At 38.7% G+C, this 26881-nt stretch overlaps 1 protein-coding gene across 2 annotated transcripts in view; it reads left to right on the plus strand.

Moving 5' to 3' along the window:
* Positions 1–24864, plus strand: part of WDR36 (WD repeat domain 36) — a 41090-nt gene extending 16226 nt beyond the window's left edge. For both annotated transcript variants that reach the window (XM_048503491.1, XM_048503492.1), the window contains 15 exons: positions 103–223; positions 763–828; positions 2000–2083; positions 5743–5897; positions 6846–6960; positions 9023–9188; positions 10174–10282; positions 11403–11482; positions 15033–15140; positions 16600–16697; positions 20458–20600; positions 21558–21677; positions 22216–22297; positions 23832–24019; positions 24460–24864. In XM_048503491.1, coding sequence (XP_048359448.1) covers positions 103–223; positions 763–828; positions 2000–2083; positions 5743–5897; positions 6846–6960; positions 9023–9188; positions 10174–10282; positions 11403–11482; positions 15033–15140; positions 16600–16697; positions 20458–20600; positions 21558–21677; positions 22216–22297; positions 23832–24019; positions 24460–24609 — 1785 coding nt within the window. In that variant the 3' untranslated portion in view covers positions 24610–24864. The remainder of the gene's footprint in view (positions 1–102; positions 224–762; positions 829–1999; positions 2084–5742; positions 5898–6845; positions 6961–9022; positions 9189–10173; positions 10283–11402; positions 11483–15032; positions 15141–16599; positions 16698–20457; positions 20601–21557; positions 21678–22215; positions 22298–23831; positions 24020–24459) is intronic.
* Positions 24865–26881: the final 2017 nt, after the last annotated feature.

Below are 26881 nucleotides of genomic sequence, written 5' to 3' on the forward strand. Positions count from 1 at the left end.
CTGTTGTTCATTTTTGAAGTGATGTGGGGTATTTGAACATTTCTGCAATGAAGCTTTTCTTTCTGCATTTGCTTTTCATAAGTTTGTTCTGTTATTGAACAGGAGTGGGTCTTTGATGCCCCCAGTGGAAGCGGTAGATTGCTAAGATTCAGAATGGGACACAGTGCCCCTCCAACAAAAGTCAGATACCATGGACAAAATGGGCAACAAATTCTTAGTGCAGGTAGGAACTCCCTCATTTTCTTGCTTCAGAATAATGTATTTCATTTTAGCAGAACAAGCATTGTGAGAACTAGGTTATATATTTGTGAGAATTAATGTATGCTGTTGCATTCAAAATACCTTGGTACAGTAGCTGTTAACTGGAGCAGCAATATTTGATATTATTCCTGAAGTTATTGTAAATGTGAAAATGTATTCAATATATTGTCGAAGGCATTCACGGCTGGGTTCAACTGGTTCTGGTGGGTTTTCCGGGCTGTGTGGCCATGATCTGGTGGATCTTGTTCCTAACGTTCGCCTGCATCTGTGACTGGCATCTTCAGAGGTGTATCATAGAGGGAACAAGATCCACTAGACCACGGAACAAGATCCACCAGAGGGAACAAGATCCACCAGACCACAGCCACACAGCCTGGAAAACCCACCAGAACCATGTATTCAATAGTTGTAATGGTTTAAATTTTAACTTAAAAGTTACTGAGTATGCCTAAAATGCATTTATGCCTGAGATGTCTTATTGTCCTTAATACTTTGCCACAGGTCAAGATAGTACATTGCAGTCATTTTCCACTGTGCATGATAGATTCAACAAAAGTTTGGGGCGTGGTGAGTGTTGTTAATTATAACCAAATGTCAGTGACTCTGTACTAAATTAGCAGATGTGTTAAAAATGACCCCAAAGGTACTCATGTTTTGAAGTAAACGGAACATCATTTTGTTATGTAGTGTTTATTTATGAACTTTTGAGGAACTGAGAAACTTCTGCTTTGATAGGGAGAGGTAGTTTCATGTTTCACCTCTGAATCATATGCAGAGAGGAATTTTTATTGAAAAAAGTGGAATTTTTGCCGAATGAAGGTGTTCACAGACTAAAGGGTTTGGTGGAAAATTATCACCCTGTGACGGTCAGCTACATTTTACAGAGTTGTCCCAGTCTTAAAACATCTATGATTGATTGGGAATTTGAGCAAAATTCTAACAGTGGCAGTTGGAAAACTGACAGTTAAGAGTGACAGTTGACTAAGACAAAGGTTAACAGACACATCTTGGAAACAGCTGTGTAAACTGTAACCTGTCTGGTGGAGGATTTTTCTCAGGAATGAAAAGGAACACATTTTGGGTTTTTGGATTAGGATAGGATCCATAACCAGTTGTCTAGGCAGAACAGCTCTAAGGTTTATGAAGCGATTCCTAAGAGTTTAATGGAAAAATGCTCTTGTAAAACTAGTTATCCTGGGCTAGTTTGAGAAAGAAACTGGGCAAGTGTGTTAATGCGTCTAACGCCTACAACTAAAGAACCACTGTGAAAAAGAAAAAAGATTAAGAAAGTGTAAAAGAAGCTTAATAACAAACCAGAGATTGCTCAGTAGAAAATAAAGGTTTAAACTTTTGTAAGTGAACCATCCTGATACATTTGGAAAATCACTTGAACTTAACAGTCCCAAACTTGTCAGTTCTGTTATTCTGTTACTACTGACATTTCCAGTTATAAAGAATTGATAATCTGACTTAAATCCCACAAAAAGGAACAAAACTATTTTTAAAGTTTCATTTCAAAAAACCTCTCGAGTGCCAAATATTTCTGAGCGTCTTATTATTCAAAATACAAGTCTCCATCATACACCATAATTCTAGTCACAGTATAACTTGTTTTGATTTAATATTACTTAGAATTGGGTAGTGGTAGAGATGGGGACAGAATATTTCTATGTCGTAAGCAATGTGTAATTATTGACTTGTCTCTACAAGCCATTAACCTGTTTCTTCAATGTTAAAGGTTCCCTAAATAAAAAGAAATCAAAGAAGAAGGGCCTTCTGTATGATACAATGGTGCTTCCACCTATTACAACATTTGCAGCAGGTATGCAACTCTCTACTTGATTTGAAGGATCAGGGTCATAAATCTAATGCTATTATTTTCTTTTCTGGTCTTAAATTTCTGTATTCAGAATTTGAGAATGTTAAGTGGTATTGTCAAAGAAAGTCATCAAAAATAATTCCCAAAGCTGTTTAATTCTTTATTATATGTTTGCAGAAGATACCAAAACCAGAATCTGAGAGGGAAGGGTGTGTGACATTTTCCAAATCCATTTATACTCCTAATGATAAGCATGTGCATGTAAAAGTGAAATTTTCCAGCAATTGACTTTGTAGTATCATTTCCCTGTGGCTGTTCATGAGTTTCTCCAATCCAATCCTGTTTTACGGTCACTTACTCTTTCTCTTATCTTTGCAAGCATAGTACATTCCACCTAGTTTACGTTACTTTGCCACAGTACTCCATGCTTTGTTTCCAGTATGTCTTCAGACTGGCTTATTTTACTTGGACAGAATGTAGCTTAGCTTGTGCATGCTCCTGACTGAGAGAAGTGTAGAAAATTAGATCTCTCTGGCTGTCCAGCTTCATGCAAGTTTCCACAATGACTGGCAGAAGTAGCGGTTTGAAAAAAATTGGAATATTTTTAGGATTTGGATGCTACTTGCTGTTAAGAGTAAACGGTCATTTAGATCAGGATTTCTAATGACTGTATCACTGGGGACTTCTCTGTCCCCATTTAAGTCTTCCCAATCACATAGCACAGTAAAAATGTTTGCTGGTGTCAATCTCATTCAAATTCTGGCAACTAATGAGGAGAAAAGAGATGAACCTGGCATGATTTATGGCATCACAGGCCACAAAGAACTGGGGAAGGGGGGGAAATGTGATCGAATGGCTCCAGATAATAGCAGACAATTAACCATCTGTTTCACTATTTGAGAAATTTCAGAATTAATGTATTTGTTATCTAACATTGACTAATGCTGTACATTTTAGTCTTTCCCAAAATTGTGTGACTCGCTGCTTATTCAGAGGCTATTGACTGTCTCTGACTTCTGTTCAAGAATGTTTTAATGATTTGATTGAGGGCTGTAGTATACTTAGGGAGTTGGGCACTTGCTGTCCATAATAGCAATGTCATAATCCTTCCTGCCTTGAAAAATAGACTGACAATACAATCTGGAGCAGAGGTACACCCTTCTAAGTCCATTGACTTGAGTAGACTAAGAAGATTATAACTGTGCTTAGGATTGCTATTAGGTAGCCCATCCTAAAATATCAGACAATTAACCATCTATTTCACTATTTGAGAAATTTCAGAATTAATATATTTGTTATCTAACATTGACTAATGCTTTACATTTTAGTCTTTCCCAAAATTGTGTGACTCGCTGCTTATTCAGAGGCTATTGACTGTCTCTGACTTCTGTTCAAGAATGTTTTAATGATTTGATTGAAGGCTGTAGTATACTTAGGGAGTTGGGCACTTGCTGTCCATAATAGCAATGTCATAATCCTTCCTTCCTTGAAAAATAGACTGACAATACAATCTGGAGCAGAGGTACACCCTTCTAAGTCCATTGACTTGAGTAGACTAAGAAGATTATAACTGTTCTTAGGATTGCTATTAGGTAGCACATCCTAAAATGTTGCCATGCATGCATGGGTGGTGGTAGTTTTTTCTTCTATTTGCAGCCCCTCACAACTCATTGTGTGTTCCGCTGAAGGATCTCTCCTGGATTTTGAGTGACATACACACTCATACAATATGTTCGTATTATAAAACGTGGAAGTATAGTTCATCTGTATGAAATCATGAGATCTGTGTCATGTGGACAAAAGATAATGTTTGTAAAATAATTTTGCCAAATAGCTGTAGCAACATTTTTTTAAAAAATTGTTCTGCATTTGTAAGTACAAGGTTGTGGGTTTTTTTTTAAAGGAAGCTCAATATTTCAGTCAGTCAGGGAAACAATTTGAATATAAGGATGCCAAAGATTTTTTGTGCCATCAAGTATTAAATGACTTATGGAGATCCTGTAGGATTTTCAAGGCAAAAGACATTTAGAGGTGATTTGTCATTGCCTGCCTCTGCATCATGATTCTGGTGTTACTTGGCGATTGCTCATCCAAATACTAACCAGGGATGACCCTTTTTAGCTTTTGAGATCTGATGAACTCAGCTAGCCTTTGCCATCCACATCAGGGCGATAGATGGTATATCAATGGTATAAACATCCAGGGGGAAAATTACATCATTAAACTGTACAAATTATCATCCATTTGTAAGAGTTGAGCTCTTGTATAAAACACGGGTTGATCTTTATTTTATGTGTGGGACAAACATTTTTAACAAACTACTGTACATATTTACAAAACATTTTGTAAGTACTTTTGCTTTGAAATTGTATGTCTTCCCAACATTTAGCGTAAATGTATCTGCAGCTGATATAGTTACCTGCTACCTTGATGTTCAGCATATTGGCTGTCTATCCACAATGGTATCTAAAATGGCAATTAGATTCACTGTAAGTTGTTGTAAAATCATGCACATTGGGAATATGATCCGACCATGACTGCATTTGGAATTAGGGTGCATTGTTCTGATACTCACATCTTTTTTAAAATTGTAGAGATGAAATGGTACAGAAAATGGCAGTCAAAATGACAAACGAATTCTGCATTTTCCCTATGAGGAAAGAGGTTTTTTTATATGGAGTGTTTTTGGAAAAATGTGACTGAGGGCATAAGATTATTCATAGCATGAGGAAAATAATGGAAACATTTCTGATGAACCTACTGTTAACAGTAGATTCATGTCTAGCACTTGTTTGTCACAGTACATATGGAATTCACTGCCATAACTCATGGTGATGGCCATTGGTTTGCATGGTTTTGGAATAGGTAAAATTATGGCAGTTACATATGTCATAGTTAACTTATAGTGGAACTGACTAGCCTCTGATGGAAACCGTATGCTGAACTTCAAATTGTAGATGGACCAGTGGGGACAAACATTCATTCAGAGAGAAATATTTGCTCAGTTTTTAAAAAACTAATTAGCAGCCCTAGGTGACTGATCATGGAAACCTCCCCTGATGAGAAGATATTTAACACTTTCCCTCATGTCTTTTCCATGTATTAAAATGCCTATTCAAAGCTGCAGTTAAGTTTCTTTGCAGGATGAGAGTACAGGCTGCTAAACCTGGCTTTTTTGCACATTTTGCTAGCTGTATCTCTGAGGGACTTTTTAAATTATAGAAGTGAGAAGAAAGAGTTGAATACTTGTGCCCACTGTCACCCCCACCCCCGCGATCTTTAAACTAGCTATCAGTTATCAGTTATAAACAGAAAATCTTAATTATGTAGCTTGCATGCTTCATCCTTTGGTCCTGATCCTATGGAACTGCTATTATATACAGCACAGATCCAGTACAGCAATTTTTTTTACCCTATACATTCTTTTATAATTAACATTGACTCTGTCATTCATGCTCAGGAAAAAGTTTTCATGGTTCCTTTTGTTCTAGGCATTTTAAAAACAAAATAATGGCAGATTCAAAGAGAAGCTGAGTTTGCAACCTGGTTGTTTATACCACTGTAATCATGTAATAACAAGACTGGTTAAAATGTATGTGCCTGATTTATAGATGCTTTTTGACTAAAAGTTTTACATTTAGTTAATTTTGATTGTGTTACAGAGGTTGCTCGTCAAAGTGACTGGGATGGGATCGTAGCTTGTCATCAGGGTTACTTAACCTGTACTACCTGGAATTATCAGAAAGGTTCAATGGGAACTCATAAACTGAAACCAGCAATCTTCAGCAAAAATACACCTGTTGGCATATATGCAACTGTAAGGACTTTTGAAAACAAACTGCTTTGAAAACAAACTGATTATTTTTAAAATAATGGTATAGAATCTTTTCATTGGGAACTCATAAATCAGAGGTGTACATGCTTAAAATTGTTGTTGTTTTTTAATGCTTCCTAAGTTTGAATTCATAACTAAATAGTTTGGGACATTCCATACCAAATCAACAAATACAAGTTGTATTGCAGTCATGAATGTTGTTGAAGTTTAAAGAGCTGTACATGCTGAAAAGCACCTACAGCTGAAATTAAAATCTGTCATGGAGTAGGGCCACTCTTGCCCATGGGACATCATGGGCCCAGAAATTACTGAAAATATAAATTTTTAAAATATTTTTGGCAGTCAGCACTGCTATATTTCTGCTAATCTTGGCACACAGCGCTCTGCATTTTGGGGAGAGCTTGAGTTTCTAAATGAGTCTCTTATGACTTATATGTAAAGTAAAGATCATACCGTAGTGAGAAGGAAGAAGACAGGTTTTATGGGGAATATGACCCTAATTACATTTTGGGAGGTGTTGGTCCTGCCTCCAATGAGTGTTTAAATTTTTGACTACAGATACATTTCAGTATGTATAATGGGGTCTTCAAAATTTTGGGAAAACTGTGACTGATACAATCCTCATGTGCATTTAATGTTCCTATGTAATGCAGTTTTGATAGTCTGAAGATCATTAAATGAATCAGTTTAGCATTTCTTTCTGTTGAATAATTATTGGAACATTTGACAAATGAACACTGTTAATTCATGCTATTAAGGTAGTTGTTTATGACTGGAAAATAAATAGGCTGTAAAGATGGTCTATTCTGTCTTTCTTAGATTTTTTTTTTGGAAGCACCAAGGAAATCCTCTTAAAAGATTGCATGGATTTCTTCCAGTATATTAATTCTTCTGCTTTAAGTTATGTTTTCTCTCTGTTTACCTTGAAAGGCAGTAGATATCACTTCCTGTGGAAACTTTGCTGTAATTGGACTTACAACAGGACATGTAGATATATACAATATGCAGTCTGGCATTCATAGAGGACATTATGGCAAAGACAAAGGTGAAAATTTGTTGCTTTTTCAAAATTATATTGTGTCCAGAAACAACTTAGCTGTGGGAATTTTAATTAAAAATAATGAAATAGATGATTATTCCAGATCTGAACTACTTGATGCTGGATTATCATAATAATTTTCCTTTAACCATACCATCCTTGTAGATGGTGTGGTGGCGAACCTTTGGAGTGGAAGGAAGCAAACTCATGAATTGCTCCCATGTCTCATTGCCTGAATCAGACCATAGTATATATTGTGCAATAAATACTTTGTCTCAGAACCCCATTTGGGGTCGGGGAGTATAAATCCACTCATGGGAGTGGCATGCAGCCACGCCAGTGAATTTGCCCCCCCCCCCAGGCCCTTACCTCGGGGAAGGGGCGATTCCACTGGCATGCAGTTGCTGCCAGTGTAGTGGGGCAGGCCAAGGACATGACTGGGGGAGGAGCCAAAATTCATCAGCTTCCTCCCGGCCATTCACTTGATTGCTCTGGTAGCCAGGTATTTGGATGTACACAATCTTAAAAGATGCTGTAAGTTCATTAATTCTAATGGAGGCTTCTTAGCATTGAGGAGGCATTTTTGCTTTTTAAGCCTCCCCATGCTGGCAGGAAGCCTGTATGGGAGCAGCAGGGTTGCTGAGCTGCAGCCAGCTGCCTGGCCTTATGGATGGGGCTGCCTGTTGCAAACATATGCAGGCTGCTGCCTCACTGTCAGCAGATTAATTTTAATCTTTGTCAGTGGCATGTTGGCCGATTATACACAAGGCATCTGCTGTGCGACTGGTTCAGATGTCTGTCACATCAACATTTCTTGTATGGACATATATCCTCATGGCTCACTTTCACTTTCTAATCTCACCGCAGCAAGCAAGACCACTTGTAGCACAAATTTAATTTTGCTTTGCTATCAGAGCAGGGAGATTTTCCAGTAATTTTGCTTTGCCCTGGACCTCTTGCCTCCGCCCATGGCTAAGCTATCTACCTCTCCCGCAGCAGAGAGAGGAGGAGAAGGGCGGGCAGAGAATATCCGCTCTATAGTATTGGGACTACTGCGTGTTATGAAGTCTGTGTCATTAAGAGGGGTGGCGTTAAGAGAACCAGATAACAGAGGCCCATTGAGATTAGATGTCAGGGAGGGACTGGGCTGCTTTCTTGCGTATGAACAGAACCGCAAGGAGACCACACTTCAGCCCTACCATGCAGCTAAAAGACCTGAGGGTAGGTGTTCCATGAGTAATGGGCCGTTATAAAGGAGAGGTAGATGAGTTTAGTGGAGGTAAATTAGAGGGATCCTTGTGTACCTGCCAAGATCTCTGGTAAGAAATCCATAGTAAAAGTATATATTATTACTTTGTGCTGAGGCCTGTAGGAAATCACAGAGGGAAGAAAACAGTGCAGAAATTTTAGATGCCTATATTTCTGCTTCCAGGATTTTATAACTATAAGCATGGGCAAGGTGATTCCCATTCACACACACGCCCTTAGCTGATTCTCAGTGTGTTTCAACATTACATGCATCTTGGAGCATAATCAGGCCTCATCAAACTGGGATTTTTACCTCCCCTTTTTGGTTAAATTACAAATTTTGATTTAGTCTGGCAGTTTGCAATTGGCAGTTTGCGTAGTGATGTTGTTGGAACCAGATCCTCCTAATCTTTAATTCAACTTTTATCACCTTTTGACACAGTGAAACATCTGGTTGTCTGTTCAGTAACCTGAAATCCCAGTTTTGTTGTTTATCCTGAATGTATTTGATAGCATGATATTGTCACATAGGTTGGCAGGGCACACATGGCGTCCCTATGACAGAGCAAGGAAAGAGATGACATGCTGTGCACTGTTCTTTATGGACTTCATTATTTAGATTGTAAGCTATTTTGATGGTTTACAAATAACAATATTTGAAAACTATAGAATTAAACTTCTCAACTCCTGTTGTGCTTCTAAAGTAATGGAACTTATTAGAAAAACCTGAATGTTAATGTGTTGGGTTTTTTTGTTGGAAAAAACCTGAACTTGCTGGAAAAACCTGAATGTTAATCTGTTTTTTTTTTAATTATTAAAGCTCATGAAGGCAGTGTAAGAGGAGTAGCTGTGGATGGATTGAACCAGTTTACTATCACTGCAGGTAGTGAAGGGTTTGTTAAGTTCTGGAAATTCAAGACAACTGACCTTGTTCATTCTGTTAGCTTCCCTACTTCTCCAAGCAAAGTGCTTTTACATAGAGACAGGTGAGACTAAAACATTTTGTATAAGGTAAAATAGAAGATGACACCTGTATTCTTCCTTTGGGGATATTAGTAACTCATGTTTGCGGAGCACAGCTGGAGTAGAAATGTTTCATTTACATGTTTTCTATAAGTCATGGACCCCAATGTGGTACCTCTGAGTGCTAGGGCAGCCACCAAAACACTTCTTGGCATTTGCCAAGAGTTTTTGGAAAGTAGGGAGCACCAGGTGGGGCATTTGCCCATCCCATCTTTTGATTAGCCGTTGAAGATCTCATTGGATGTGCAGGTTCTAGAAAACATTAATTAGGCAGCAGCTGCCACTGCAGCACAAGGATCTTCACTACATAACTGAAGATAAGCTGTTCATGAGCAAGAAAATATTTTGAAACAATACAGTCGTCCTGCTAATCAGAGTACCTTTTGGAGTTATGCACACACACACCCCCTCCCCTGACATTTTGTGTCATCAGAATTCCCAAGGTGCTCCCAGGCTCTAAAAGTTTGGAGGATCACTGCTATAAATTATGCCGCCTTCTATTTCTACCTCCTTCTCAGCCTGTTTATTTCTATTTATGTATTTATCATCATGTAATGCATCGTTTGCTCTATTTGGCCTGTGTTATTCTTCTATGAAGGTATTTAGGGTAGCTCTACTCTTTTTAAAATTGTAGGTGTTGGTATGGATCCTGCCGCTATCTTATTACTCCACTAAGCAGAATTTCTTAAGAAAAATAATTATTAAAATATCTAAATTCCCCACTTTCTTTCAACTTGTTGGAAGCTTTCCTCCATTAAGGAGCCTTCCAACTTAAGTGAGTTTTTTTGTCAAAGGAAGAACCTCTTCAGTTGGAGGAAGGCTACTTGGAAGGTGGGTTTACAACAATGTCTTAGAAAAACAAAAGCTTATATTAGTGAGAAAACATTAATTAACATTCTTCATTTTTTAATATTGTGCATTAATCTGTGTCCTTCTGAATTTTGCCAGTGGCCTTCTGGGAATTGCACTGGATGATTTTGGCATCAGTATTCTCGATGTAGAAACTACAAAAATTATCCGAAATTTTTCAGGGCATCAAGGCCAAATAAATGATATGGTAAGACTATGTCTGTGAACTGTAAACCATACAAGCTGGAGACCCATGAGATTCACAGGGTATGAAAATGCCATCCTTCCAAGCTGGCCACCATTTTAACTTTCCCATCTCCAATTTGTCTCCTCCCCTGTACTTTCTCCTCAAACCTGCAGTCGGATTGGAGTTACCTAGGCCAAGGTTCTTGTGCCTTAGGCAGCTCCACAATATTAGTTATGATCTCATGAGATCTTGGTGGGCATTGTCCATTTTGGGATTGGGTTACAGGTTCCCTTTTGGGTAGCTTTTAAGTGTGGGAATTTTTTGGTATATATCTATACATGGCCTGATATATAGACTTTTCACTTTTGGCCCATGTTCAGAATTGGATATAACAATGGAAAGTTATTTATATTATTTTAGGTCTTGCGATGTGGAGTTCATGGAGAAGCAAAGATATATATTGGTATATGCATTGAGTAATTTAGGAGATCTAATCCTATAAAAGTAATGACAATAAAGTGATGTGTACCTGATTATTACCTGTGTAGGAATCCTAAATAAGCCCCTCTGAGTTTTCTGAAGGAAAAGTAGGATATAAAGTGTAATAGGAGTTTAATAACTGGGAAAATTGAAACTGTTATAGTTATAGATCAGGTGTAGCTTACATACTTTTAGTGTACATTCTGCGTCTTTTAAGTACATTAATCGTTGAACAAATCCTCTAAAACTGTATGTTATTTCTCCTAGCAAGTTAATTAGGGAATACAGGAGAGGGCACATTAGCATCCAAATTCTGAACTACTTTACTTGGTAGCAAGCTGTTTAGCCCTCTGCCATTTTGGGTGATAGCGGTGGAAACTCTAACCAGTTAGCCAGTTACTTACCATAGTGACTAGGAAAACAGAAAAATCAATAAAAAGTGCTCAAATGTGCAAATGCTTATCTGTACTTGTAAAATTTGAATACTATTCATTTTACCATTATATAACATAGCCAGCAGTCTCTAGTTTACACAGTTTGTTTTAGATTTACCTTGTAGCATTATCTCAGTAATTCATAAAGGCCAAAATAAAACTACCTATGTTCTCTTTCCATCTGATGAACTATAAAATCAGTTTTGTTGAATATTCTTTCATTGTAGACTTTCAGTCCTGATGGCCGTTGGTTAATAACAGCATCAATGGATTGCACCATTAGGACATGGGATCTCCCATCTGGATGGTAAGTACATTTAGGGATTACTGATGGCTGTCACTTTTATGAAGAACATGCATATTATAATTTAATTCAAATCTGTGGTATAGAAAATTATTGAAACCCAAGATATAGTCTTTTCAACACAATAACAATGTCTTTTAAGGATAATATTAGTAAATAGATTAAGTTTAATCCATGACTTGAGAATATACTAATGCAAAAACTGTCCCCAACCTGTACATCCCAACCCAAAAGTTGGTTGCAAAGCCTGTGAAAGTGGGTCCCAAGCTTTTGCAGTTTTATTGATTTGTGCGTGCTCAGAGTCACCATACCAAGGAAGGTTGGGAACTACTGATCTATTGGAAAGTCATTGATATAGTCAACAATAGTTCCTGAAATATTGGGGTGGTCTTTGCACTAGGATATTTTGAAAAATCACGGACTACATTAAACCTATCATGTGTCCCCAATAACACAGCTATTCACTGGCTATTAATCTGCTCCCAAGCCCAGTTCAAGGTATTCGTTTTCTCTTTTAAAGCCCCACATAGCTTGGGACTAGGATATCCATATATTCTTGCCAGGGAATTAAAACTTCCTGATTGTCCTGCCAATTAAAGGCATTCAGTTGGTGGATATATGGGAGATGGCCTTTTTTCTGGTACCCTCACAATTATGGAACAACATCCCCATGCCTGGCCCCTTTATAGTTGACCTTCAGGAGGCAGTTGAACAGTTTTATTTAGGATTCTATTTGATTGATTTAGCGTTTATTGTGTACAATAAGAATTTTAGACTATGCATTCTCTTACTTGTATGTGTTCAATTTTGCATTTGACAACCAGGATCTTGGATGCCAATTGCTATAACTTGCTTCATTCCAGCCTTGCTGAGGTACAGGAATTTTTACCTGAGGAAATATAAGAAGTCCACTCCTCTTTGATCACCAGTAATCTAGGAATAGGTTTCTGATTCTCTTTTCTCCCCCCTCCACTCCCAAACTTTGCTGGGTCCCAGAATGGCTGGGACACAGAAAAATTTCCCTGCAGGAGATCAGCAGCCAAGTTTCATTTGAAGTTAGCTTCTTGTTTTTAGCTGCACCTAGCTTGTTTGTGCTGAACAAGCAATGAACAGATTTTAAACAAACAGTCCATTGATTTGTCGAAGGCTTTCACGTCTGGATTCAACTGGTTGTGGTGGGTTTCCGGGCTGTGTGGCCATGGTCTGGTGGATCTTGTTCCTAACGTTTCACCTGCATCTGTGTCTGGCATCTTCAGAGGTGTATCACAGAGGGAAGTCTGTTACAGACTATGTCCAGAGAAAAGGGAATGTTTGGGGTATATATTGTCCATATCCCAAACATTCCCTTCTCCATGGACACAGTGTATAACAGACTTCCCTCTGTGATACACCTCTGAAGATGCCAGACACAGATGCAGGTGAAACGTTAGGAACAAGATCCACCAGACCACGGCCATACAGCCCAGAAAACACACTACAACCAGTCCATTGATGAATCTTCCTGATCTCAGGTAGCTAATAGGATGTGGCAAATATTCAAGCATCCCAAGTTGTAATGGGAATCTGGTGAGCTGATCCTCAGAAATTTATGAAGGTTTCATAGATGAACTAATATATAAGGTTTCCTGTGGAATATCTGCAACTTTTGATCAGTTTGTCTTTGAATTCTGAAAACCCAGAAGTGTTATTCACAAGCTGCTGTAGCTGCTAAAAAGATAAGGGCTAAATATGCTGAAAGTAAGCAAGGATTAAACTTGTAATGTCTGTAATAAGATAACTGGATCAGCTTGATTTTAATGTTTTAGCATGTGATATTATAGTATGTTTTTGGGTTATAATTATATCTACAGTTGTCCCTTACACATTTCTGGGTTAGGACCATGGTGCAATCCATAAAACTATGTAAAAATTGTATGGCATTCCTGTGTGTATTGGTGTTCCTTTGTGTGGTGGGTCTGTGTGGATCAGAGAGCATTGGGCCAGCAAGGTGGCACCTGCAGCTTTTTTTCATTGTGTAGCATCAGCACAGTTGTCGACGAGTTGGCTGCCTCCATATGGAAGCGAGCAGTGTGTTGAGGGGTGGGGTCTATCACCGACTCGCAATAAGTCGAAACCGTGAAGGGAACTGTATATATTATTTTATTTTATATGTAGTTTTATATAGTTTTCAGGGATTGTAACAGTCTATGGACATATGAAATAAAATATGACTGACTGGCTGACCATTTTGTACTTTGTATCCAAAGCCATATTACTTGAGCACAGTTTTATTTATATTTTTCCACATAACAATCCACCCTGACTTATTTTTCTAATCTCTGTTATGATTTATCCTTGTTTTTGTCCTGAATTTCCTGACCTTGTCTGCTCTTCCTTTGATTGGGGGGTGGGGGGAGCAATATTCCTAGGCAGTCAGACAGCCTGTATGATGTTTGACTTATAGCCAAGGACCCCTTGTGCTCAGTTAAGTTTCTTTCTCTTTCCCAGGAGGTCATATTCCTTCCCTTCCTGCCAATACCAACCTAGGCAAAAATCTATCCCAATAAGCATTCAGCAGGGAAATGAATCCACTCAGAGCACTAGATAGGCACTTGCCAAAATCTATAAAACTCTACTCCCAGAAAATGATTTTTCTTGGGATCTGTCATTAGGGTGGCTGCTGCCAGTGGGGTGTATCCCATCTTATGTAAGTTCCTGGGTTCACTCAATGGTGACAGGATGCTAGCAGTTGAATTTGTGTCCCAACCCAGTGTGGTAGCAGAAAGTTGTGACTAGAGGCCTGTTCCTGTTTAAATGCATTAAATAATCTTTTGTCGCTTTCCTTTGCCTGGCAGCCTTGAAATTGTGTGTAAGTTAAACTCCATTTGAGATTTCAAATGCCTTAACAGTCCAGGTGCTCGGGAGCAACAGCTGTAGAAGGCCATTGCTTTCACATCCTGCATGTGAGCTCCCAAAGGCACCTGGTGGGCCACTGCGAGTAGCAGAGAGCTGGACTAAATGGACTCTGGTCTGATCCAGCTGGCTTGTTCTTATGTTCTTATGTTCCAGCTCTCTAACTGCAGTGTTTTAGCCTTCCAATGCCAAACTAATCAGCTGTTCTGTACCTTTTGTGCACTGCATTGCACCAGCTTTAGGGCAACTTTTTGTCACATTGCCCTGACTTATTCAAATCTCCCACCACTTGGGATGTCGTTCTTATCTTGATTCTTTCTTTCTAAACCCTCTGTTTTTAGACCAAGGTCTAGAACAATAAAAACACCTCCCTTCAACTCTTTTCTGCAGCCTCCAAAAAAAGAACATAGATGCTTTTCTAATAAAAAAAAAGTTATTACCTTTTTGTTTTTTAATTGGGTGCTGGCTTTTAATTAAATTTTAAAAACTCCACCCAAGGGGCGGGTTGTAAGTCTCAGATTTGCATGGTGTCTTAGTTGCTCTTCCCTGGGAAAGGATGCTTGGCTGAAGAAAACAGTTTTCTTCATCCTTCATTATGAAGCCGTAATGAATATATACCATCTATTACGGGATAGTAACAGGTTTTATTCCCTCTTTGTAGCCTGGTGGATTGTTTCCTGTTGGATTCAGCAGCAGTGAGCATTACTATGTCTCCTACTGGAGATTTTCTAGCTTCTTCCCATGTGGATGACCTTGGAATTTACCTGTGGTAAGTCCGTATGATAAAATAATTTCATCAAATAGTTTTATATGTTTAGACATGTCAGATATCTGTGTTAGCTTTCTTTAATGTGCGTATATTGAGTGGATACTGTCTTTTTAAATTGTAAGGGAGGAACCAGTTCATTGGTTAGAAGAGAATGAAGATTATATAGGTAGCACAGCTACCTGGTAGGGTGACCCTTTTTAGCATCTTGGGGAAGGAGAGTTAATGAATTGATAGCTGAAAAATATCAGTTGAGAAAGTGACTTCTTTTTGCAAGTAGGGGCTGCTGCTGAGCAGAATAGAGTTGTGAACATGTGAAGTTTAGGGAATTAGACAGGGAAAGTTTTTATTGTTAAGAGTTAATTCTGAACAGCCATTACTTAGGTAACATCAGAGTGAGATGCTGTTGACTCATTTCGTCACAGTCCACTAAGTGCCTTGTAGGCATGTCTATGGGACGAACGGTGTTCCAAGAGCATCCTGGAGCCCATTGCCCAGTCACTGTAGATTAACACTACTTTAGCCAAGATTGTTATATCTGCAACTGACAACAGCAAGGCAGGAGGCCAGTTCTATGCAGGCTCCTCCTCTGGGATTGTAACTGCCGTCAGTTCTGTAGGTCAAACTGTGAGGCAGGAGCAACCCTTGACTCGTTGCATCCTGCCCAACTGCCTATTGTCGGATGTCTTGTTTCCAGATAGGCCTGAGGGTGAGGGCTTCTGGGGAGGGTCTGGTCTTTGCTGCACTGAGACTGTTGCGGCTATGCACGTCCTGTGCCGTATTTGCTCTTTGGGATAATTGCCAAGAATATGGTGAACAGGTCTGTTGTAACACAAGAGATATACACAGCCTGCCATTGCTGAGACCACCTAAAAGATCAAGCTTATAGAAACATAGAGTATATGAATGTGGAAAAAAATCAGCTTTTCGTTACAATTATGGTTTTCCAGTGTTTTTCCATTCAGAGTTTCATATGGCACATTTCAAAAAGGCACACATTATTTTCTTGGGAAAAAATATGTATAATTTTTTAAAAATTGAATCTACTGGGCCAGTTTTTCACATGCAATTGGATTCTGAAATCATTTACTTGAAAATGAGTCTTGTTTTTTTCACTTGAACTTTACCAGGATCCAAAACGTTTCAGGTGAGCCCAGTGGAGAGCTGTTTTAATAGCCACTTGCCATGTCATGTCAAGATTCTTATGAAATTTCCTCAATCTTTAAAAGTATTTTGGGATTGGGGATAGTGTGTGTATGATTGCTATCCAGCAAGAATGTCCAAAGCGTATAGGTGGAGCATGGAGTTAGTTGTGTGGTTTTTTGGTTTCCAGTCTAAATTAATGCAAATTAAGCTGACATTTCATTTGTAAAACTTTAATTCTGAAATTTTATCCATAGGAAATGGGACCACAGAGGATGTAGTTTTTCACCCTAAATTGGCTAATGTTTTTGTCCCCCAGGTCTAACCGTTCCTTGTATTCGCTTGTCTCTTTGCGTCCGCTTGCAGCTGATTATGAGCCTTCAACCGTAATGCTGCCTGGAACAAGTCCAGCTGAAGGTATGTATGTCTGTGCTGGATTTTGCCAGATTTTGATTCAGAGAACAAGATAATTTTTTATTTATATTTGCTGAACTGCTTGTTGGTGTTCAGCCAATCTGTTTTCTCTTCTGTGTATGTAAGTATATATGCATAGATGTTTGAAAAATTTGCTCTTTTGCTATTCATAATGATGATGAGGCTTGTGTAAATTCACAATCTGCATATTCACATACCAGACAGTACAGTGAAAGAGGTTATCTCAGTTCTTTTATCAGTGCAGAGATAAGCCATAATTTCACTATTTTTCATATAGCTGAAGTCTTACTTAAAGGACTTTGAAATAGGTCCATCTTAGTTTTAAAGTGCCTGTTAGCTTATACTGCAAGGAGTGCTTCAATCACAGTTACTGAACAATAGCCTTTTCCGTTCAAGCCATTTAGATCGTTTCAAAATAATAATGAAACGTTTCTTCCTCACACTTCCGCACTTCAATTTTTCCCCAATGGTGTCGGAAACGTTTCATTTACCTTTTAGCCTGTCATTTCTAAAATGCCTTTTACAGTGATCTTTTCCCCTGAAATGTGTCTAAGCCAGCTTCCCTTGTAGTGCAGTCATTCTTGGAACATTTGAAATTTCTCGCCAAAAAGCTTGGCCATTTTCCATGCCCCTATGCCATCACTCAACTTCTCCCTCAGAGCCTGGTCTGTCATTTTTTCATGTTCCTTGCCTTACTCCTTTCCCCCTCACCTCTTCATTTCTTTATTTGCTCTTCAAAATGTTTTTTTGTAATCAACGAAGCAGTGGTTTAGTGTATTAACAACAGTTAATCAATGCACCAGCAAAGCATCGCTTTGATTAATGAGCAAAAAACAAAATTAGGAGAAGATATGCCCACCATTAAATGTTTTGAGGGGACAAGTGTGGCAAACATCTGGAAAAGGATGGGAGCCAAAACATTTTCGATATGGGATAAATGAGGTGTGCAGAAAAGGCCATTGTTTGATCTACTTCATTATGGTATTAATCTCTCCCCACTAACTGGTTTGGGACAGATGATTTAAAATGCACCACAGTGAAACTAATTGAAAATACCCAATTGAAAGGTGATAGAAAATCTGGTTACCAATTCAGTTCCATCGGTGAAAGCCATCCAAGGTAAGAATATCTTGCTGGATCTTCAGGAAAGAAGATTACACAGTGGCAAAAATATACTGCAGGGGAAATAGTTTGTGAGAATATTTGCCTAAATGATTTTTTTGTTTGGCTGTTTGGTACAGCCAAGAGGGGTCTGCACAGTTAGAGTCCAGATTGTTGGGAAGATGGCATTACCAAAGCCACTTAGAGTTGGGGGCTTAGTTAGTTAATGCCAAGTCTGTAAAATATGCCTGCGAAATAGTGGAAGAGCCAGGACATGCACCTGCCTTCTCAGAGGCATACAGCCACAGTTGTTATATTGAAAAATGGTAGTTGGTGGTGGAGGAATGTACAGAAAGTGAAGCTCACTTAGGGTCACTCAACTGATCCCTGGCAGATTTTGGAAAGCTGAAAGAAAGTATTTCACTTAAATAAATATTTAAAGAAATTTGTTGCCTCAAGATGACTATTAACTTGCTTATTTTGTAGTTTGCTGCTTCAATATGATTAATAACTTGCTTATTTACTTATTTATCACATTTAAATCCTACTCCATTGGTGTAATATACTTACATTGCAGGTCACAGCAATAATAAAAACAAAGTAAAAGATGATAACAATTCATAGGTGATAAAATGCTGGCGGCACAGATGGGAAAATCCAAATATAGTTACAACCGTGATGAACTTGGTCAAAATTAAACTATAGTCATAATTAAGAGTTTACTGTAATACAGCCATCAGCTCACTGGGTTTCAACACCAACATTTATCAAACACAAGATAACACACAGTAAAGAAGCCTGCATACAACACTGCACAATATTAAAAATAAACCATGAAATCCCCATGTAGGGTGTGGCATACCAAGGAAGAAAACAAAAAACCTTAATAACAAAGTATTGTCAAAGCTGCCTTCACCTAGTCGAATCACTTGGGTTGAGCTGAGCCAGTATTCTTCCCGACGCTTCGTTGTGGTCGAGTATTCAGGATCACCCAGTTGATTGTCCAGGGGAACAGAGTCAGCAGGTTAATCAGGTCAATAGTTGAGGGTATTCGAAGTTCAGAGAAGCGGTACGACTAGGTCGGCGAAGGACCTATTCGGCCTCAGATAAGGTTATCTGAATAGGATTTTGCCTTTGTTTCTTTACTCCATGGTCATCCTGTGTTCCACAATAAACACAGGTATGACCGCCATATATCAAAAGTTGTTCAAAGGCCAGGATACTTGGTCTTGTGATGTCCCCACCAGTGACCTCTTGCTATCTACAGTGTAAGCTACCCTGGTGGCTATAGCTAAGGTCTTCATTGTTACCATAATTTCATTCAGATGCTCCCTCAACTATTGACCTTGGTTGTCAGCCTTTGTTACTCACAATAAGTATCAAGGTTTCCCACCCCTGAAGACTCCCCAGATATATACTCCAATTTTGATTTCCAACATCAGATCCTCTGAAGATGCTGCAGCCACAGACGCAGGCGAAATGTCAGGAGAGAATGCTGCTAGAACACGGCCATACAGCCCGGAAACCACACAGCACCCAACTTAATAACAAACATTGATGTTTCTTTAGCTAGGGAACTAATTCCCTCAATGTACTATTTCAGTTGAGATAATAGTCCCTTGTTATTTAAAGTGGAAATCACAGTGCCATCATTTTCAAACTTTGACACTGCACAGAAACAATTTTACAATAAAAAATGCATAGCAATAGCTCATAATCCTGCCAGCCAGATGTGCACATTAGTTTCACAGATGGCTTCCTCAGGGAGGATAAATAATATTAATAAATGCAGGTTTCACTTGCTTCCCATGAGAAACACCTCCTGATAGCCAGGCTTATTTTGCCTCAGTGCTTAACATGTAATATATATTGTGATATCAGTGTTGTACTTTGGCACAATGCTGATATCACAACAACCAACCACTGTTGAACTATATACAAATCTTAGTAGTTATGAATGTGAGGAGTTGTGGTTCTTGAAGTGCTATTTTGTAAGTTTTCAATTTTGATTTATTTAAAGAACTCTTTTTCATTGTAAGGGACCAGTCCAGGATTGTTCTCCGTTGGCTAGATAATTTTTTTACTGGAAAGGAGTGGAGAGATGTCCCACACACACAATATCCTGGCATATCCACATATCCAAATTCAGTTTTGCCTTCGTATATAGAGCAGCGGACCCTGGAGTTGTTTCAGGTAGTAGTTATAAGCTGTATAAGACTGCATTTGTAGGGCACTTCCTTATATGACTAGAGAACAGCTGGAAATTAAAAAAGAGCACTCAAGCATTTCTGGGTACCCTTTCCTCTATGATGCCAAGAAGAAAATGCTCTATGGGAGGAAAAATTGAGGGGACAGCCAGGCATTTAGTCTGGATTAGTTAACCTCAGTCAGTCGTAAGCCTTGGGTATGGAATTACCAGCGTGCATTTCTGTCTGCTGCATTGTGGACTGAAACATGCATTCTCATTGTCTCTGACTGCAGGGATATTCTTCGCAATGTTTCTGTACTAAGGCTGTTTTACCCTCTGCACATCATTGTAGCCAAAATCTAGTTGTTTAGAAATAATTACTTAAATTACTGTCTTTGGAATACATCTTTCCTACTGTTGATTAATTTTTTTTCTGCCTGTTACACTTCTAAGATGTAGATGTCATAGAAGAGGAAGAAACAAGTAATGAAATGATAGAATATGACTCTCCAGAGCAGCTAGGAGACAAACTAGTGACTCTTTCTACGTTGCCTGAATCCAGGTGGAGGAACCTACTTAATCTTGATGTTATCAAGGTAATGTGAGCAGACCATACATTTAAAAGCTTCTGATCAGAATAGAGACCTGTCTGTGTTGTATAGGGTTGTTTTTGGCAGATATGGCAAAGAACAAGCAAAATCGGTTTCCTGAAGAATTGCATGTGTGAAGAAGAGGCCTCCTTTAGAGTTTTGTGAAACAATTGGACATTTAAGGAACCTTATATTTCTGGATCTTTAATTGAATCATTGCAACTGGATACCTGCAACAGATTTGTTGCAGTGTGACCCCATTGTTGTTGGGTAGCAGTGTTTTGATTCTAAACCAAAACAGGAACATATGGTTGACCTTGCAGCTGGGCTGGCTGTAGTTTTGTTGTTCCCAGTAGAAGTAGTGAGTATAAGAGCAGTTGTACTCTCTCTCTCTGGCTGCCTTGCTGTCTTCTAATAGCTGGATAGCAAGTGATAAAAAGTCGGTGATTAAAACTTTAAAAATCCTGATTCTCCCTTTTTAGCTTTCTTGGATCCTCTAGCTCTCATGATTGGGTCCTGGGTGGAAACTCTGCACATCTGAGCAGCAGGAGGGAGAGGCTCTTAGTTTGTAGCTCCACACAGAAGAGACAATAGCTGGCCAAATGCACAGTGGTGACTGATTTAATTGAGGTCAAAGGGGCTCATGTGCTAGTGGCACTCAGCCCCTTGTGTTTGCATCAGCAGCAGTCCAAGGTTCTTTTTTGTGTTTGTTTTTCCCTTAAGAATATTTTTCTGTATAACTGTGGCTTCCCCAAACTCCTGGTTTTAAATGGGTGATCCCCCCCTTCCTATTATGCTAGTTGGACAGAGTTTGCCATTAAAGGTGATGATAGCAGTGGCTTGCAGTAAGAATATGCATTAGACTTTTAAATGCTGTCTTGGTTAGAAAATTAAGAAATCTTGTATTTCTAAAGTTACAGTCTGAATAAAGAAACTTGCTGGTGTAAAATTTCTCATTTACAGAAAAAGAATAAGCCAAAAGAACCACCAAAAGTGCCAAAATCTGCTCCATTCTTCATTCCCACTGTTCCCGGTCTCATACCACAATATGCTTCTGTTGAACCTGAAAATGGGAACCAGCAGGTAAAAAGTGATCTGTTTGTATCTTTACAACATAGAATTGAGGTTTTTTGGTTGGGGGGCCAGGACACTGCAAACCAGGGGTGATTTGTAAGCACAGCCAGAGATCTGGACCAAAGAACCATTTAGAGTTGACAGCCCACTACATTTGAATAGTATTCATTGCCTGCCTGAAAGGTGTGTAGTTAGCACCCAAGTGGGGGCTAATGGTGGGGGGTGTTGTTTATTGACTGCATTGCCTGTTCTTGTTCTGTACTCTTGTTTAAGAAAATACATTTTAAGAAACAGTTTGGGCTCTCTAGTGTTTTCCAAATTGCAAGAACCCAGTCTCACGCTACTCACATTGATACAAAGCCCACCTTTTGGGGTCAGTGTATTTAAGGTTTGAGTCGCATCTTCAGGGCAGACCTAGAGTTTGGAAAGTAGGAGATCTGCCTTAGGGGGAACCTCATGACATATACTTCCTCAAATATATTAGTATGTAAAGATGCCAGTTATTTCACACATTTCAGATGGCAACTATTTTGTTTGTATATTCCAGTCAAAACTAGTTAATCTTGGAGTGTTGGCAAAAAAATCTGAATTCCATGTGCAGCTTGAAGAAGCCCTGAACAAAAGCAACTGTAAGTTACAAGATGATAGAAAATTATTCCGTAGAGTTTGTGTTTTAGTAAGTTTCTCTCTAATATATATTCAGTACATATTTCCTGAGACCAAAAAAGTAAAAACACTTTGAATGAGATTATAACAATTCCATTAATTATTCAGAACTTCTTTGGAATTTTGCAGCTTTGAGAACCAGATCAACCACTTTTTGAAATAGTGCCAAGTACAAAATTTTATTTTATGTTGTAATCCTCCTCTCACACCTGGACTCAAGGTGAATTACATGGAGTTAATCAGTGAGACATTTAAAAAGCAATGCAGTAGGATTAGGGGTGTAGAACCAACCAGTGGTCTAAAAACAGAACTGAAGCAAAGCATAACTGCTAACATAAGTTACAGTTCCTAGCAATTTAGCCGAGAGAGAGGGGGGGGAGGGGGGGCATTCCATAGGGTGGGGGGCATAACAGAAAAGCACATGTATGGGAAGTTGTTTATATTGCCCATTTCCACGTTTGCACCTGCAGAAGACCTGCTCAGAATAGCAAAGTGATTGTGGCAGACCATAGGGGAAGAGGCAGTTTTGCAGATACGAGCGTCCAAGGCCATGAAGGGGTTTCTGTCTGATAGTCAGAAAATTGAACTCGGTAGCTGATGGTCAGCCAGTGGAGTGACTTTTTATTATGAAAACCAGGAGGAAAAAAATCAAAGTTCATATATTTGAGAACTGCTGGAACTCCTTCAAAGCTAGATGGCCTTAACATGCCTAGAATGGAGCAGTCCTTGATGATTATTCAAAAGATTATATTTCACAGTATGATGGCCTGGCTGTAGATGAATGTGGACCACGGATGGGTTGACCTTGGTCTTCAGAGACTGGGAAAACTGCAAAGTTAGATATTTTTATTTGATTTCATTTCTCAATTTGTAACCTGCTCTCAGTCAGTGTCCCCAATGAATTGATTATTAAAATTTAACATACATATAAACAGTAAAACAAATTATATCCTAAAATCTTCAAATAAAGCATGCAAGGACCATCTCAGTGATATTAAATTAATGTTAAGATACTGTTGTGAAATATGATTTAGCAGAGAAGACTCAATTTTATGAAATGTGTTTTGAGATCCCCCATTCTCTGTAGTACCCTGGGTTACTACCTACATGGGGCCACCAAGAGGAGCAACAGGGCTTTATTGAGCTCTGTGAGGATCCCAGTATGCATGGGTGTTATATTCTCACATTGTAAAGATGTAAAGCATAAGCACAGAACCTGTGATTCCAAGAAGTAATCTACACCGAGTAAAAAGGCCCACATGTGCCACTGAAGTTTTTTTTTTTTTTGAAGCATTGTGTTTTTTACCTCAGTTCCCAGAGATGTGGAAGAATAAGAGTTTTTTACAACAAAAATTCAAGGTAACACCTAATGGCTGCTTTAGATAATGTGTGGAAACTGCAGCCTCATCTGAAAGTGTGGTAAGCAGCTGTTTAGAAATAATTTCAATATTAAATGCTCTGATGTTTGTTGATCTCTGACTCTTAATGCTCTGACAGATGAGTCTCCACTCAGTATTCTGAAGTGCATGGGACCAGCTAACATTGAGATAGAGCTGAGAGGCTTGTCTCCTGATGGTGGTGGCTCCATAAAGGTGATGCAGAGCTTTCTAAGAATGATCGGAACAATGCTGGACACAAGGTGTGATTTTGAGCTGGCTCAGGCATATCTCGCTTTGTTTCTAAAGGTAAGCATACATTGTGGCACATCCAGTGATATACAGTGACATTTCATTTGCTCAGAGCAGTCTCCACTTTGAATAATCAAGACTGGTATTCAGGAGGTGGAGAAGGAAAAATATTTCTAAGCATTGGTTTTGTCCAGCAATGATTCCCCACCCCCATGCAGCCACTACTATGTTAGTAGTATGTTACTTCAATTATCCATACAAGAGCAAAGGTTGGTCTCCTGGTAATAGATCTCAAGGGTACAGAAAGAAGTTGATCCCTGAAAACAGAAGATTTGGGAAGATATGATTACTCTTTAGTGTATATTTGTGAAATTTTGGCATTGTGTTAGATAATATCAGTATTTAAAGTATACCTTTAGCATGTTCAGTAAACACCTGATCAGATCCAAATGTACTTTACAGTGTCTCTAAATAATGAGTGTTATCTTCCATTTCAGTTGCATCTTAAGATCCTTTCCTCAGAGCCAGCTTTGCTGGAAGAATTATCCAGACTGTCACCCCAGCTTGAGGAACTGTGGATTCATTTACAGACTCTTTTCAACCAAAGCCTTTGCATTTTAAATTATTTGAAGACTGCTTTGTTATAAAGTGCCTTTTGTTCTTAAGAATTAAGATGTTGAATCTCTAGTTCCTTGTATAAAGCGTGTATCATGTAATAATTAGCATTATGCATCTTAAGTTTTCAAAGTACAACCTGATTTTATAACTTCATTTTGTTCAAATTTAAATAGGAAAGTGTGTTTTAAAAAATGTGTATTTAAATGACCACAAATCTTATCCTCGTTTAAAATGAGTATAGCAAAAGTCAGTATCCAAAAATAAATCCAAACTTTCTTTTTAAAGAGTGACTTGAGTGGGAGTTCATTGGTAGCTTCTTAAAGAAAAGGATAATTGTTTTAAAACTGTGAAAACTAATGAATAAGATAACTTTAAGGACTCTTTGTGCTGAAAGGACACTTTTGTGTATCGGGTAGACTTGAGCTGAATTTGCAGAAAAATTGTGCAGGGCAGTGCTGTGGTTCAACATAAAATGGATGCAGATGAGCCTGAACCTGCACTGAAGTAATGATTTTGTATCCTGTTTCTCCAGCAGCAAATTTTAAAAAAACTGGCAGAAAGGAGTGATCAGATGGCAACACAGCCACTTCAACAACAGCACATTTAGCACTTTTGCTTGTGTCATTCCTGACTTGCAGGCATTACCCTCACAGTGTCTGGGTATAAAAGGCAGCTATTAGGGCAAGGGGTCCCCAACCTTTTTGAGCCAGCAGGCCCCTTTGGAATTCTGGCACAGTGTGGAACATAGTGAAGATGCATGAATTGTGGTGGCAGCAGCTGTTGCCAAAGGAACATTTTTAAAAAACCTGCACAGCCAATCAAATCTTCAGTGACCAAATAGAAGCCTTGCTGGGCAAAAGCCCACCTGACCTCACTCACTTTCTAAACACATTTAGCAAGCACCTTGCTCATTTGCTTAATTACCTGTCTTTGCTACACATGCCCTAGCAGACTATGTTATCGATCTCCTCCCCTTCAGATAGGTTCGCCACACTATTCAACTCAACAACAAAAATCCTGATAGTGAATTTGTAAGAGTTTGCTTCCTTACCCTGTTGAATGTTGAGGTGACTGAAGGCTGAAATAAATGTGGTTACCTTTGCGAACACCAGCAGATCAGCAACAAATCACCTAGCATTCAATCCATATTGAATTTAACTGGTGAGATTAATTATGATATGAGTTCAGTGTCCAGTATTCAATTTACAATTTATTTCCTCTACACTAGAAGCTGTATCTTAAAAATCCTCAGAACCAGCCTCACATGAGAAAGAACCAATTCATGTCATCAGAGGTTATGGCTAGCATTTCTCTTTAGAATCTTGTGAAGATGGCTAGTTTGGGGAAATAGTTTTGTTTTCAGCCGTGGTTTGCCAATTCATAATATAAATAGCAAAAAATATTTTCAACTTTTAAGAGCCACCTAGATTATTATGGTTGAGGCCCAAAGCAATTTGCCATCATGAAAGCACCAGAGTGTCTAGAAGAAGTTGCACTTTGAAGTCAGTAGAGTTTGGAAAAAAAATCTGTATGTGAATTTTGGAACAAAAACCATCAACATGGTATTGAAGCTAAATGGAATTTAGGAGGTTCATGATTTCTGTGACAGTTTTCAGTTTGTGAGCAAAAATACTAGCATTCTACTTCCCCACTTTTCTGCTAGCCACCTGCTGTTTCCCCCCACCCCTGTCTTTTCCAGTTTCATTTTTATTCTTCCTTTTCTATGAGAGCAAGGGAGAAAGACTGCAGACGCTACAGGTCCAGTAATTATCCTTTCCTTTCCATCCTTTCATGGCATGATTTTAACACCCATAGCTGCAGGTTACTCAGCTGATAGCCAGACAAAACTGGAAGCAGGTTTTGGGTTAACAATTACCTATGCTTTTGCTGCCCTGCTGAATAGTTGATTAATGTTATAATTGAAAGGTCCGAGACCAAATAGAGGACAGATGCTGTTCATGTCTACATTCTTCTGACTTCCGCCACATTGCCTGATATGGAAGTATTTCATTTTGAAAGATTTGTTCCACCTGTTCCTTCTGGGCACTACAGGTATTACTGTGAATCTCAGATTTTTAACAAATCCAGTCTTTAATGTATTGGAGATTAAAACTGAAGTAGCAAGGTTTGTTTGTGGAGAAAAATGCAAACGAAAATGTTAATTATCCACCCCACCCCACCCCCCGGTAGTGGTTGCATCCCAAGCTGAAGGATTTTGTTTCTCTTCCACAGTTGTGTACTTACAGTTTCTAACTTTTATATATTGGTTTCTCTCCTTTGGTTCTCTCTTCCCATTGTGCT

This window comes from Sphaerodactylus townsendi, linkage group LG07 (genome assembly GCF_021028975.2).
Source record: "Sphaerodactylus townsendi isolate TG3544 linkage group LG07, MPM_Stown_v2.3, whole genome shotgun sequence".
NCBI classification, from domain to species: domain Eukaryota; kingdom Metazoa; phylum Chordata; class Lepidosauria; order Squamata; family Sphaerodactylidae; genus Sphaerodactylus; species Sphaerodactylus townsendi.